Here is a 15,317-nt window from a genome sequence, read left to right on the forward strand (position 1 = left end):
CTAACACTAACACTAACCCTAGCTCTAACCCTAGCTCTAACCCAAACCCTAACTCTAACCCTAGCACTAACACTAGCTCTAACCCTAGCTCTAACCCTAACCCTAACCCTAGCACTAACCCTAACCCTAACCCTAGCTCTAACCCTAACCCTAGCACTAACACTAGCTCTAACCCTAGCCCTAGCTCTAACCCTAACCCTAACCCTAACATTAGCTCTAACCCTAACACTAGCTCTAACCCTAATCCTAGCACTAACTCTAACCCTAACCATAATCCTAGCACTAACACTAGCTCTAACCCTAGCTCTAACACTAACACTAACCCTAGCTCTAACCCTAGCTCTAACCCAAACCCTAACTCTAACCCTAGCACTAACACTAGCTCTAACCCTAGCTCTAACCCTAACCCTAACCCTAGCACTAACCCTAACCCTAGCTCTAACCCTAACCCTAGCACTAACACTAGCTCTAACCCTAGCCCTAGCTCTAACCCTAACCCTAACCCTAACATTAGCTCTAACCCTAACACTAGCTCTAACCCTAACACTAGCTCTAACCCTAACCTTAGCACTAACCCTAACCCTAACCCTAGCACTAGCTCTAACCCTAACCCTAACCTTAGCACTAACCCTAACCCTAACCCTAACCCTAACCCTAACCCTAACCCTAGCACTAACACTAGCTCTAACCCTAGCCCTAGCTCTAACCCTAACACGAACCCTAACACTAGCTACCGATTATCGGTAGTTTATTTTATTTAAAAAAAAAAAAAAATTAAATAAACTACCAACCAAAAATAAAATAAACTACCATTAAAGTCGTTGGTAGTTTATTTTATTTTTTAAAAATTAAAAAAAATTTTTTTTTTAAATAAACTACCAACCAAAAACTAACCCTAACCCTAGCTGTAGCTCTAACACTAACCCTAACACTAGCTCTAACCCTAACCCTAGCCCTAACCCTAACACTAACCCTACCTCTAACCCTACCTCTAACCCTAACCCTAGCTCTAACCCTAACACTAGCTCTAACCCTAACCCTAGCACTAACCCTAACCCTAACCCTAACCCTAACCCTAGCTCTAACCCTAACCCTAGCACTAACACTAGCTCTAACCCTAGCTCTAACCCTAACCCTAACCCTAGCACTAACCCTAACCCTAACCCTAGCTCTAACCCTAACCCTAGCACTAACACTAGCTCTAACCCTAGCCCTAAATCTAACCCTAACCCTAACCCTAACATTAGCTCTAACCCTAACCCTAACCCTAGCACTAACCCTAACACTAACCCTAGCTCTAACCCTACCTCTAACCCTAACCCTAGCTCTAACCCTAACACTAGCTCTAACCCTAACCTTAGCACTAACCCTAACCCTAACCCTAACCCTAACCCTAGCACTAGCTCTAACCCTAACCCTAACCTTAGAACTAACCCTAACCCTAACCCTAACCCTAGCACTAACACTAGGTCTAACCCTAGCCCTAGCTCTAACCCTAACCCTAACACGAACCCTAACATTAGCTCTAACCCTAACCCTAGCTCTAACCCTGACACTAGCTCTAACCCTAACCCTAGCTCTAACCCTAGCTCTAACCCTAACCCTAGCTCTAACCCTAGCACTAACCCTAGCACTAACCCTAACCCTAGCTCTAACCCTAACCCTAATACGAACCCTAACACTAGCTCTAACCCTAACCCTAACACTAGCTCTAACCCTAACCCTAGCCCTAACCCTAACACTAACCCTAGCCCTAGCTCTAATCCTACCTCTAACCCTAGCACTAACCCTAGCTCTAACCCTAACACTAGCTCTAACCCTAACCCTAGCACTAACCCTAACCCTAACCCTAGCTCTAACCCTAACCCTAGCACTAACATTAGCTCTAACCCTAACCCTAACCCTAGCACTAACCCTAACACTAACCCTAGCTCTAACCCTACCTCTAACCCTAACCCTAGCTCTAACCCTAACACTAGCTCTAACCCTAACCCTAACCTTAGCACTAACCCTAACCCTAACCCTAACCCTAGCACTAGCTCTAACCCTAACCCTAACCTTAGAACTAACCCTAACCCTAACCCTAGCACTAACACTAGGTCTAACCCTAGCCCTAGCTCTAACCCTAACCCTAACACGAACCCTAACATTAGCTCTAACCCTAACCCTAGCTCTAACCCTGACACTAGCTCTAACCCTAACCCTAACCCTAGCTCTAACCCTAGCTCTAACCCTAACCCTAGCTCTAACCCTAGCACTAACCCTAGCACTAACCCTAACCCTAGCTCTAACCCTAACCCTAATACGAACCCTAACACTAGCTCTAACCCTAACCCTAACACTAGCTCTAACCCTAACCCTAGCCCTAACCCTAACACTAACCCTAGCCCTAGCTCTAATCCTACCTCTAACCCTAGCACTAACCCTAGCTCTAACCCTAACACTAGCTCTAACCCTAACCCTAGCACTAACACTAACCCTAACCCTAGCTCTAACCCTAACCCTAGCACTAACATTAGCTCTAACCCTAGCTCTAACCCTAACCCTAGCACTAACCCTAACCCTAGCTCTAACCCTAGCACTAACACTAGCTCTAACCCTAGCCCTAGCTCTAACCCTAACCCTAACCCTAACATTAGCTCTAACCCTAACCCTAGCTCTAACCCTAATCCTAGCACTAACTCTAACCCTAACCCTAACCCTAGCACTAACCCTAACCCTAACCCTAACCCTAGCTCTAACCCTAACCCTAGCACTAACACTAGCTCTAACCCTAGCTCTAACCCTAACCCTAACCCTAGCACTAACCCTAACCCTAACCCTAGCACTAACCCTAACCCTAACACTAGCTCTAACCCTAACCCTAACCCTAGCCCTAACCCTAACACTAACCCTAGCTCTAACCCTACCTCTAACCCTAACCCTAGCTCTAACCCTAACACTAGCTCTAACCCTAACCCTAACCCTAACCCTAGCACTAACCCTAACCCTAACCCTAACCCTAACCCTAACCCTAGCTCTAACCCTAGCACTAACCCTAACCCTAACCCTAGCACTAACCCTAACCCTAACCCTAGCTCTAACCCTAACCCTAGCACTAACACTAGCTCCAACCCTAGCCCTAAATCTAACCCTAACCCTAACCCTAACCCTAACATTAGCTCTAACCCTAACCCTAGCTCTAACCCTAACCCTAACCCTAGCACTAACCCTAACCCTAACACTAACCCTAGCTCTAACCCTACCTCTAACCCTAACCCTAGCTCTAACCCTAACACTAGCTCTAACCCTAACCCTAACCTTAGCACTAACCCTAACCCTAACCCTAGCACTAGCTCTAACCCTAGCCCTAGCTCTAACCCTAACCCTAACCCTAACATTAGCTCTAACCCTAACCCTAGCTCTAACCCTAATCCTAGCACTAACTCTAACCCTAACCCTAACCCTAGCACTAACCCTAACCCTAACCCTAACCCTAGCTCTAACCCTAACCCTAGCACTAACACTAGCTCTAACCCTAGCTCTAACCCTAACCCTAACCCTAGCACTAACCCTAACCCTAACCTTAGCACTAACCCTAACCCTAACCCTAACCCTAGCACTAACACTAGCTCTAACCCTAGCCCTAGCTCTAACCCTAACCCTAACACGAACCCTAACATTAGCTCTAACCCTAACCCTAGCTCTAACCCTGACACTAGCTCTAACCCTAACCCTAGCTCTAACCCTAGCTCTAACCCTAACCCTAGCTCTAACCCTAGCACTAACCCTAGCACTAACCCTAACCCTAGCTCTAACCCTAACCCTAATACGAACCCTAACACTAGCTCTAACCCTAACCCTAACACTAGCTCTAACCCTAACCCTAACACTAGCCCTAGCTCTAACCCTACCTCTAACCCTAGCACTAACCCTAGCTCTAACCCTAACACTAGCTCTAACCCTAACCCTAGCACTAACCCTAACCCTAACCCTAGCTCTAACCCTAGCACTAACATTAGCTCTAACCCTAGCTCTAACCCTAACCCTAGCACTAACCCTAACCCTAGCTCTAACCTTAACCCTAGCACTAACACTAGCTCTAACCCTAACACTAGCCCTAACCCTAACCCTAGCTCTAACCCTAACCCTAGCACTAACACTAGCTCTAACCCTAGCTCTAACCCTAACACGAACCCTAACATTAGCTCTAACCCTAACCCTATCTCTAACCCTAACCCTAGCTCTAACCCTGACACTAGCTCTAACCCTAACACTATCTCTAACCCTAACCCTAACACTAGCTCTAACCCTAACGCTAACCCTAACCCTAGCTCTAACCCTAACCCTAACCCTAGCACTAACCCTAACCCTAACCCTGGCTCTAACCCTAGCACTAACACTAGCTCTAACCCTAGCACTAACCCTAACCCTAGCTCTAACCCTAGCACTAACACTAGCTCTAACCCTAGCTCTAACCCTAACCCTAACACGAACCCTAACATTAGCTCTAACCCTAACACGAACCCTAACATTAGCTCTAACCCTAACCCTAGCTCTAACCCTAACCCTAACCCTAGCACTAACTCTAACCCTAGCTCTAACCCTAACCCTAACCATAATGCTAGCACTAACACTAGCTCTAACCCTAGCTCTAACGCTAGCCCTAGCTCTAACCCTAACACTAGCTATAACCTAACCCTAGCTCTAACCCTAGCACTAACACTAGCTCTAACCCTAGCCCTAGCTCTAACCCTAACACGAACCCTAACACTAGCTCTAACCCTAACCGTAGCTCTAACACTAACCCTAACCCTAGCACTAACTCTAACCCTAGCTCTAACCCTAACCCTAATCCTAGCACTAACACTAGCTCTAACCCTAGCTCTAACGCTAGCCCTAGCTCTAACCCTAACCCTAACACTAGCTCTAACCCTAACCCTAACCCTACATCTAACCCTAACCCTAGCACTAACACTAGCTCTAACTCTAGCCCTAGCTCTAACCCTAACACGAACCCTAACACTAGCTCTAACCCTAACCCTAACACTAACCCTAGCTCTAACCCTAGCTCTAACCCTAACCCTAGCTCTAACCCTAACACTAGCTCTAACACTAACCCTAGCACTAACTCTAACCCTAGCGCTAACCCTAACCCTAATCCCAGCACTAACACTATCTCTAACCCTAACCCTAGCCCTAACCCTAACACTAGCTCTAACCCTAACACTAACCCTACCCCTAGCTCTAACCCTAACCCTAACCCTAGCTCTAACCCTAACCCTAACACTAGCTCTATTCCTAACCCTAACCCTAGCTCTAACCCTAACCCTAGCACTAACACTAGCTCTAACCCTAGCCCTAACTCTAACCCTAACACGAACCCTAACACTAGCTCGAACCCTAACACTAACCCTAGCTATTACCCTAGCTCTAACCCTAACCCTAGCTCTAACCCTAACCCTAACCCCAGTCTAACCCTAACTCTCACCCTGTGTTGCAACTTTTCTATGATAAAAGTTTAAGGCCCACTGAGATTCGAACCCGGGTCGCTGGGGTGAGAGTCCAGAGCACTAACCACTACACTGGAACACTCGCTTACCTTAGGACGAATCTATATGGTTATATGGGGCAGCACACGGGCAACTGTGTTGCAAATTTTCTATGATAAAAGTATGAAGCCGACTGAGATTCGAACCCGGGTCGCTGGGGTGAGAGTCCAGAGGACTAACCACTACACTATGGAACACTCGCTTACCTTAGATGGAATCTGTATGGTTATATGGGGCAGCAAACTGGCAACTATGGTGCAAATTTTCTATGATAAAAGTTTGAGGCCCACTGAGATTCGAACCCGGGTCGCTGGGGTGAGAGTCCAGAGCACTAACCACTACACTATGGAACACTCGCTTACCTTGGGTGGAATCTATATGGTTATATGGGGCAGCACACGGGCAACTGTGGTGCAAATTTTCTATGATAAAAGTTTGAGGACCACTGAGATTCGAACCCGGGTCGCTGGGGTGAGAGTCCAGAGCACTAACCACTACACTATGGAACACTCGCTTACCTTGGGTGGAATCTATATGGTTATATGGGGCAGCACACGGGCAACTGTGGTGCAAATTTTCTATGATAAAAGTTTGAGGACCACTGAGATTCGAACCCAGGTCGCTGGGGTGAGAGTCCAGAGCACTAACCACTACACTATGGGACACTCGCTTACCTTAGGTGGAATCTATATGGTTATATGGGGCAACACACGGGCAACTGTGGTGCAAATTTTCTATGATAAAAGTTTGAGGCCCCACTGAGATTCGAACCTGGGGCGCTGGGGTTAGAGCCCAGAGCACTAACCACTACACCATGGAAGCCTCGCGCATATTTCCTGGAATACATATGGTTATATGGGGCAGCACATGAGCAACCGAGTTGCTGATCTTGTATAATAAAATGTTCTTGGTCCAACTGAGATTCGAACCTGGGTCCCTAGGGTTAGAGCCCAGAGCACTAACCACTACACTATGGAAGCCTCGCTCATATTACCTGGAATATATATGGTTATATGGGGCAGCACATGAGCAACTGTTGCAAATTTACCATGATAAAATGTTCTTGGTCCCACTGAGATTCGAACCTGGGTCGCTGGGGTTAGAGCCCGGAGAACTAACCACTACACCATGGAAGCCTCGCTCATATTGCCTGGAATATATATGTGGTTATATCGGGCAGCACACGAGCAACGCGAACGATTCTTTTGAACACAAATTTTGAGTGAACCGATTCCAAAGATTCGAGTCGCTTGAGAACTGGACTGCACATTACTAGTACAAAACAGTGCAGACGACCGTTGGCTGTCACATCGAGATAGCCGACTGGTAAATGACACGGGCTCGTACTTGGTTCGCTCCCAGATGTGAGAATATACCTAAATATGCATTTATTGTGCAGTTAACCCATTATTTATTCTTTCTTCTTTTTTTTTTTTTTACTTCGTGTATTGTATTGAAGTGTCCATGAGGTGTACCTAATCACAGGCCACTTAAGCAGTTAACCAAATGTCAGATTTTTATTTTCATGCCCCAAAAAATAAAAACAAGGAATAAAACACCAGACAGGTTTTAATGTTTATTAAAATAGTAATAAAACAAGTACATTTCAAACCAGCAATATAATGTGAAATTTCAGTAGATATATTGGATAACAATATTGAGGCGTATATATGCATGCACGTTATTTAAAAACTTCTATAAGTGTTACACTACGACACAAGTGTTTACCAGCTCAGTGGCCTAAGAGGAGAGTGTCCGCCCTGAGATTGGGAGGTTGGGGGTTCAAACCCCCGGCCGGGTCATACCAGTGACCATCATAACAATGGTACCCATTTCTTCCCTGCTTGGCACTCAGTGTAAGGGGTTGAAATGGGGCCCCCCCCCTGCTGCTCACGATCATTGGGACTTTAATTTATAAAACCAAGATGACCCAAAGAGAAGCATAACCTCCCCCTTTTTAAATCTTTTATTCTATTTATTTTATGCACTGATCAGCTGGCACTTCTAAATTTCGTTGTACAAGTGAGACAATGACAATAAAGATCTATTCTATCCCTTCATGCAATAAAATTAGCCGTTAGCTTGGAGAAAACGTGCATAAAAGTTTCAGTGAGAGGTTCTTTCTTTCCTTGGCAAATCGTAAATCGACATTCTGACTTACATAGTTCACGCCAAGAGGGAGACGCAACACCTTCACTGACTGATCCGTTGATGCACGGGAAGGAAGGCAGTTGACGTGAACGGGAAGTGACGTCATTTACTTCTTCGTTTTGTTTTACGGCGAGGTGGCACCAGCTTCAATGCACATTACCGACACCTACTTTGTGGAACAAGTTACGTTATTGCATGTTGGTTGAAGTCATATTAACTGGAAAAAGAACGAATCACCTTAGGAAGTGATTCATTCACTCTCGTTCACAGAAAAGATTTGTTCTTTTGAACGAATTGTTCACTCACGAGCCAATACTACGTTCACTGACTGATCCGTTGATGCACGGGAAGGAAGGCAGTTGACCCATTAACTCGTTCGCGAACGGAAAAGTCCGGATTCAATCCCTCACTGGTCCGTTCTCGCGATGAACTGGAAATGCAAATCACTCACTCATTAACTCGTTCACTCACACATCCGTTCGGTTGGTGAACGGGAAATGCAATTCACGACTCGTTCGTGAACGGGAAGTTACGTCATTTTCTTCTTCGTTTTGCTTTACGGCGAGGTGGCACCGGCTTCAATGGGCATTACCCACACCTACTGGTTGAAGTCACTTTTATAACAGCGAACTGCGCATGCGCCGCGGCCGATCTATGCATAATAGATTAATGACAAAATGGTTTCATGGGGAAGCACCAAGCAACTATGTTGAAAAAATTTTCAAGCTGAAAATATAATATATGTATATTTTCCTTACGTAGTATGCAATACCTGCATCTCATTGGTGTTCTTAATTGGAAATCAACATGTTGTTACTCTGGGGAAACAAAAGAGTGGCGTTTGTTGGTCACCTGGTGGACTCTGCCTCCCTCTGCTGGACCAACAAGGACGAGCAAGTCAGTTAATTAGTAAGACACTATCACCAAACTGTATTCATACCCTGATGGTCCAGTGGTTAGGATGCAGAGGGAACCATATGCAGCAATGTCAGTGTCTCACCTGTGCTGGTCCTAAGCCCGTGTATATGCTGAGGGTTGCATCAAGAAGGACATCCACTGTAAAAATTGCGCCGAACACTTCTCTTACGAATCATCTGGCCAAGAACGGGTGCTTCACTGTGGCGACCCCTTTGGAGGAAAGGCAAAAGGAGCCAACACCAAAGTCATATACTATTATTATTAAGTGAACTGAGTCACTGGCTGATAAAAGAACAAAAACATATTTCTAAACAAATGTGAAATAGGAAAAAGGTGTGTGAGGTGAACCCAGTTGCACTCAAAAGCTACTCCACCTTAAGTAAAGGCCTCAGGGAAGGGTTGAATTAACTAACTGCATTTACAATTCCAATTTATTTGCTTTCTGTGTGTATACCTGATATCCATGCAAAACTTGGCACATTAAAGTCCCAAACACAAGGCCCCTGTCAGCCGGGACAGCTCTGCAGGCATGTGAGGCACCTCAGTGTTCCGACTCAACCACAGCATTTGTTTACCTTGCAAGTAGAGCGGCCAAGATGATGGCGTGTATTTCTCAGAGGGGTAGAGCTAAACATGAGTACAGTTAGGGTTCTTGTGACAGCGGAAATGTGTGCTCGTCACATGAAATTAGGGATAATATGGAATTTCAGGATTAACTATAACCTTTACAGGAAAAGTCAATATCATTTGAAGGTTATATAAAGAGTAGCATCCTCTTAAAGTCTCCGGTGGCTAGCTTGAGAGCTAAAAGGCTTCCAATGGTATGATATCAACCCCTTGCTTGAGAATTTAAATTACAACACCGTCCTCTCAGGAAATTGTGACAACCAAAGAAGATGTGGTTTGAGATGTAGAAATAGCTAGCTAGCTAACGGTATGACATTGTGGTAGAAATGGGCTTTGGGATAATCTCTACAGTTTTTGTGAGACAGTAAAACTACTTTACGTAGTACAATACAAACCATTCCAAACAAGCTTTACAATCTTACATTTATTGACATTTTTCCCCAGCTTACATTAAAAAGCTAGACTTTTTCCCCCATCTTTTACTCAATGGTCACATCTGTTGCTTGGCTAGCTAATTCTTCAACATTGGAGGGATTATCCAAACCGTGTGTGTGTGTGTGTGTGTTTGGGTGAAGTAAAGGGGCATCTTGATCAACAGCTGTGGCTTCTAAAGTGCTTTTACTCCACTGGGGGATTAAACAGGCAGAAAGTATGTAGACTTGAATGAGATGTCTGTCTTCCTCTGGTTATTCGCTCCACGGCCTTTTGGGGATCCATGGCAATTCTGAGCATTCAGTGAAGTAGCGCTTGTGCTATGCCAAAGTATAACCAAAGTACCAAATTCACATACAGTGAAGCTCCTGTTGTTTTGGTAAATTCATATCTGTGAAATAGAGAGACAATATAAAAAGACATATAGGCCTTATATATTATTGAAAGATCTAAATGAGAGCTAGCAAAGTAAAAATAAAGTCACAGAACAATGATTAACTTTTCAGGTCTCATTTTAAAATAAATGTCATACTTCAGAGTAGGTTTGTCAAGTCTTTTAGTCACACTTGACCTTTAAGACTTAGATAACAAGACTCCTTGTACCTAAAACGTAATAGTCGAACTGAATGAGTCGACTTGTTTCAGGCTCCCTTGTGACTTCATGGTAGCCATTTTGTTTTTAAACGCTTCCATGTTGGCCGTTTATCGGCTGCAATGCTTTCATGTTCACATTTTAAATCAAGGAGAGTATATGTAGTTGCGTATATCCTTTTTTGGTTAGCCCAAAAAGGGCAATGTTAGCTGAACCCGAGCCAAAGTGAACACAATGAAGCCATTGAGGCCGAGTCACAGTGGATACCTTCATACGCCATCGAGACGGTCAGTTAACGCTACAGCACCTGGTTTTCGCTTCAAGACATAATCTCCAGACTTTAGTGAAATGTCTTGTCCTCACACAAGCTGATGGACTTATTGACGAGGGTTTTTGCATCGTCCACAAACTTGTAGCCGAAGAGCTTCATGGTAGGTCCGCACAGTCGCTGCACCGCCTGAGCTAATGTGAAAGGAATTCCATATCTCCATTTCTCCGCCTGCTCTGACGAATTCCTTTGGGTGGAGAAGAAGTCGTTGGCATCCCGTGTGGTTTGGGTGTTCTTCAAGACCCACTCGCGAGCTTTGGGGCTGAACGGGATCCCCGTGAATCTGTACATCTCCTCCGCTTTCTGTATCGGGTTGCGAGCGATGTCTTCGTAGCGCACCAACATGTAGCTTCTCCTCAGCCAGCGCGGTTGGCTCAGGCCCAACTCGGCGGACCTTTTCATGTTGTCGCAGTTCCCTTTTAAGTTTTTCCACGTTTCGTCATTCTCGGGCACCTGACCCTCCTGCTCCGAAGGCTTCAACGTCTGGTACTTTAAAGAGAAGGCCACCATGCGTGACACCACTATGGCACGTGGATCTCGGACTAACTGGATTATTTTGATGTTCATGCGAGGGTCCTCCACCAGAGGGCGCAGCATTTCCAACTGATGCACTCGAACGGACTTAATGGCTCGGTATTGTTTGGAAAGGCATGACTGCGAAGCAAGGGTCAGGTTGAGGGGACCGCACTGTCGATTTTTACAGCGGTGCCTAAAACGAGAGCAAACAAAATTCAAAATCTTGCCATGTCAAATCAGAAACATTATTTTCTAACCTTCTTCATCCATACCTTTCAAAAACCTCCTTGATGAAGGGGCTACAGACTTGTTCTTCGCACAAGGACAAACTGGAATATCTGCGGAATAGCCACGAGGCCACGTGGTCCTGGGCAGGGGGGTAGAGGAACTTCTCCATTTGGGTGAAGTCACACAAGAAGAGACCCTGGAGTAGATCCCGATAAATCCCCGGCAACAAACTACTGTTCCTTGTCGTCTTCATGGTGTCTTCGACATGCCACAGAGGCTCAAAGAGGTAGAACATGTTCTCTCCGTGCTGGTTAAAGAGTTCCCCCATGAATGAAGACCCAGTTCTTGTGGTGGCCATGAGTAAGATGTTCTTCTGACCATGATTTGGAAGTTCTTGGCTTAGATTCCAACTCTCTTCTGAAACGTTGGAGAGCATCACGTTGAACTCGGTTTGGGTCGTGTTGCTGTAATCCAGTGAAGATTGTGTGCTCTGCTGTGGAGCTGGTCTTTGCAGGATCTTATCCGACATTCTGATGAGAAGATATATCACGTTAGGTTGGATGGATGAAGAGATAAGAATCCCTCAGTTGGTCCATTTTTGCATGAACTCAAAAAGTTATGAGCTGCAAAATATCGCAAGTCTTACCTTGATATGATATTGCTTTCCTTTTCCATGATGACCAACGCCACGATAAAGATGAAGACTGCCGCATATTTGAACTTCATTTTTTTTTTTTTTAAATCCTGGTATGCCCACTCCAGTTCTTAGGGACTTCTCATACAAAGACTCCAGGGTCATTCTGTAACAAAAAAAAAAAAGATAAAGCTAGTTTGATAAACATTCGTTATTCGGATAAGGTCCTTTTTTTTTGGGCGACCTGTCCCAGGTTACACCCTGGAATGGTCGCCAGCTAATCCCAAGGCGTGGTTAAATTCCCAAGAGTATTGCCTTTGGACCAGTCAAGAGAACGATTAGTTTTCACTATATAAATAAACACAAATTTCAGTCCCTGGTTGGCCGATTGTTTGCTCTGTAAATAAAAAAAATCACCCAATTATCTCAGTTTAACACGTCACAACCGAGGCTCCGGAGCTTGGATACTTTTACATATTCAGGAGTCGCTGGAGCGTTTGGCGAAACGGACTATTTGCTCAAGCGGAAACAGCCATCAGTCTGTTTATCATCTGGCTACAAATTGCATTAATGGCTGCCTGAACAAGTGCAAACACTGAGCTGAATTCCCACTGGAACTTTGGCTGTATTTTTATTTTTCTGGGATTTTGCTCTAAATCAACTGCCACTGGATAGACAAGAAATCATTTCCGATTAGCAGTGATTAATTGAAATTGATTTGGGGACATTGTGAACTAAACACAAGACCCAAATAATAACTTCAAACTGCATGTTTGGACTCTACAACCCTGAAACAACAAATTGATTTATACAAATTTTTAGGTTTAAAAAAAACTTCAATCATTATTTTTGAGTAAATATCCTTTCAAATGTGTTTCAGTCTAAAATTTACACTGAATATTTTATTCTGCTCCTAGTCTTATTATTTATTTTTTTATTCTATGTTCAGAGTGGGATCAAATAGATTAAATGCAGATACACACATAAACACATAACATTTATATAAACGCTCATAATTTGAAAAAAAAAGAACAAATCTTCTTTCTGCCTCTTTCACGAGAAATATTTACTTTTCACATTTAAATATCCTAATCTGTAATCTCTGTTCGTGCATTCGTGTCTGCTTTTGTGCGTGTATATTTGCATATTCTTGGATGGATGGAGGAAGGGGGGCTACCCGTTTCATTGTATAGCTAGCATACAGGGGGAGGGGGTACTGAATAAAAGCATTTCACACATTTCCACCTTGAATGAATGCACTCATGAATATTTGCGAATGCCACCAACGTGAGGCTTTTGCACTAGTGCAACACATCTGTGCAGATGTTTTATAATGACGTCAGTGAACGAGATGAGAAGAAATTCATGAGAATCTCCACATATAATCCTCGTTATATAGATATATTTGTACTGCGCATGTGTAATTTATGAATGAAGTGACACTTGCAGTGATTATATGCGCGTCAGGAAATGGATGGATGGATTTTAGAATTAATGAGCGTTTCTTTTTAAAAGGTTCAGTAGGCAGAATAGCATATTATTTAGGATTAATAATGACCAACCTTTACGTTCCGATCTGTCGATCTGTGTTCGTGGGTGAACCGTCGTCCACGCAGCATCTTGCTGCATTGTCCCCCGCAAGGATTGACATGCTGCCTCATTTTGTCCACGAGGCACACATGAGCAGTGTGGAAACATCCACGGAGATTAAGTCAATTTGAATGTTTTAAAAAAAAAAAATCCAATTGTGATCAGGACTGGCGAAAAGTTTTCCCACAAGTTTCGCCGGCAAAAAAAGAAAACTTTTATCTCCCTAAAACTTTTTTTTTTCTCGTCTACTGCTGTATGCATTAACTGAGTGGATCTCGCAAGCACACAAACACAATCCATCGAGTGCGACCTGGTGACGTCACACGCCGACGTGCGTGGGTTGTCTTGGATGGATGAAGTCACGTGACACCCGTGCACTTTCCATCCCGTTTTACATATTGTTGTACCATCTGTGACCGCTAGAGAGCAGCAGTGTACAAGAATCTGAGACAGCGTCCACTTAGAAGAAATTCTCCTTCACTTGTTAACATTGGATTGGAAATAAACGTTTTAGTTTTGTTTTATTAATGATTATGACGACACATAATATGAAAATGTTACTGCAAGTACTTTCTGTCCTGAGCACATTTTCATCATTGGGTCACTTTCACTTGTTAATAAAGTATTTGCCCGTGCGTTCTCTACACTTGAGTCTTTTTATTTTTTCTATCATTGGCTGCGTATTTGTATATAAGTATTGACAAAATACATACACCCTTAGTCTCTTGGGTTCTTTTTGGAATTGCCTGGAGTTATGTGTATGCCCTGTGTTCGCACTCTACAATTTTTTTTTTTAAATGAAGAGGGGAAAAAAGGGTGTGACCCCACAGTACTCTCCGTGGTCAGATTAAAGGAATGACCTAGTTTTATTGGAGTGGACCGGGACTAAAAGCGAACCTCTGCCCTTGGCCAACCACACTGGAGATTATCAATAATAATCCAAAATGGGCAAAAACTGAATTGGGTATCTTGACAACAGGTGCTCAGGCAGATGGTGTGATCCTTTGCTCACACAAGTGATGCAAAAACTTTGCTCTTTTAGTGTCGCCTTTCGTTCGGAATACAAAATTTGTCGGAAAGTAGTGCTTTGGCGTAATCTGGCAAGTGGTTGACTCAAAAAAAGTTGTTGTATGCTTCTATGTAATTGCATTTTAGTGCCAAGGAATTATGTTCAAATGAGTTGAGGAGCTTCGGTTGGACAAAAGCAGTGCTTTACCACCCCCTTGTTGGCATTTCTGTGCTAAGGAGAAAAAGTTTAAGATTTTCATTTAGACAAAAGTAGTTATTTGCCATCATCTTGCAGCATCTTAGTGCCAAGTGAGTTGAGGAACTACATTTGAACAAAAACAAGTGCCATGGAAAGATACGAGAGTTAAGAGCTTCATTTAGACAAATGTAGTGCTTTGCCGCCACCCTGTGGCATCCACAGGAAATTATAAATCTTAACTTGGTTCACATATTATGGGAGTTTCTCTTTTTATACACAGTGTTTCCGTCATGTCAGTATATACAATTTGCATTTTACATTTTAAGCAGTTGGACATTTTTGTTTAGTTGATAGTTTCTGAAATTTCGATGTGACAGTGGTGGAATTAAGAGGTGGATTAAGTCGGGTAAGTCCCCTCTGGAGGCCCAGGTACACGTTCCGCTGCTGTGTACATTTGCCGCACTCTGGATTTCAGTAATCTGAAATGTTCCTGGCATGTGTTCTCTGAGCGCGACATGTACTCCCGACACTTTAACGCAGCAAATCAGAGACATGTAGCAAAG

At 43.9% G+C, this 15,317-nt stretch overlaps 1 protein-coding gene across 1 annotated transcript; it reads right to left on the reverse strand.

Moving 5' to 3' along the window:
* Positions 1-9,636: 9,636 nt before the first annotated feature.
* chst3a (carbohydrate (chondroitin 6) sulfotransferase 3a) lies at positions 9,637-13,891 on the reverse strand. Its single transcript, XM_049736364.2, has 4 exons — positions 13,520-13,891; positions 11,970-12,123; positions 11,368-11,853; positions 9,637-11,288 (listed from the first exon to the last, which is right to left on the reverse strand). Exons 2-4 carry the CDS (start codon positions 12,047-12,049, stop codon positions 10,592-10,594), a joined length of 1,263 nt encoding a protein of 420 aa, XP_049592321.1. The 5' UTR covers positions 12,050-12,123; positions 13,520-13,891; the 3' UTR covers positions 9,637-10,591.
* Positions 13,892-15,317: the final 1,426 nt, after the last annotated feature.

Source organism: Syngnathus scovelli, chromosome 12, assembly GCF_024217435.2.
Source record: "Syngnathus scovelli strain Florida chromosome 12, RoL_Ssco_1.2, whole genome shotgun sequence".
In the NCBI taxonomy this organism is placed as follows: Eukaryota; Metazoa; Chordata; class Actinopteri; order Syngnathiformes; family Syngnathidae; genus Syngnathus; species Syngnathus scovelli.

Excerpts from the sequence above, each read along its gene's own strand:
- chst3a (XM_049736364.2), bottom strand. The coding sequence starts at position 12,049 with ATGAAGTTCAAATATGCGGCAGTCTTCATCTTTATCGTGGCGTTGGTC. Across the intron at positions 11,854-11,969 it reads GAAAGCAATATCATATCAAG|AATGTCGGATAAGATCCTGC; the intron begins GTAAGACTTGCG and ends TCTTCTCATCAG. Across the intron at positions 11,289-11,367 it reads ATCAAGGAGGTTTTTGAAAG|GCACCGCTGTAAAAATCGAC; the intron begins GTATGGATGAAG and ends CTCTCGTTTTAG.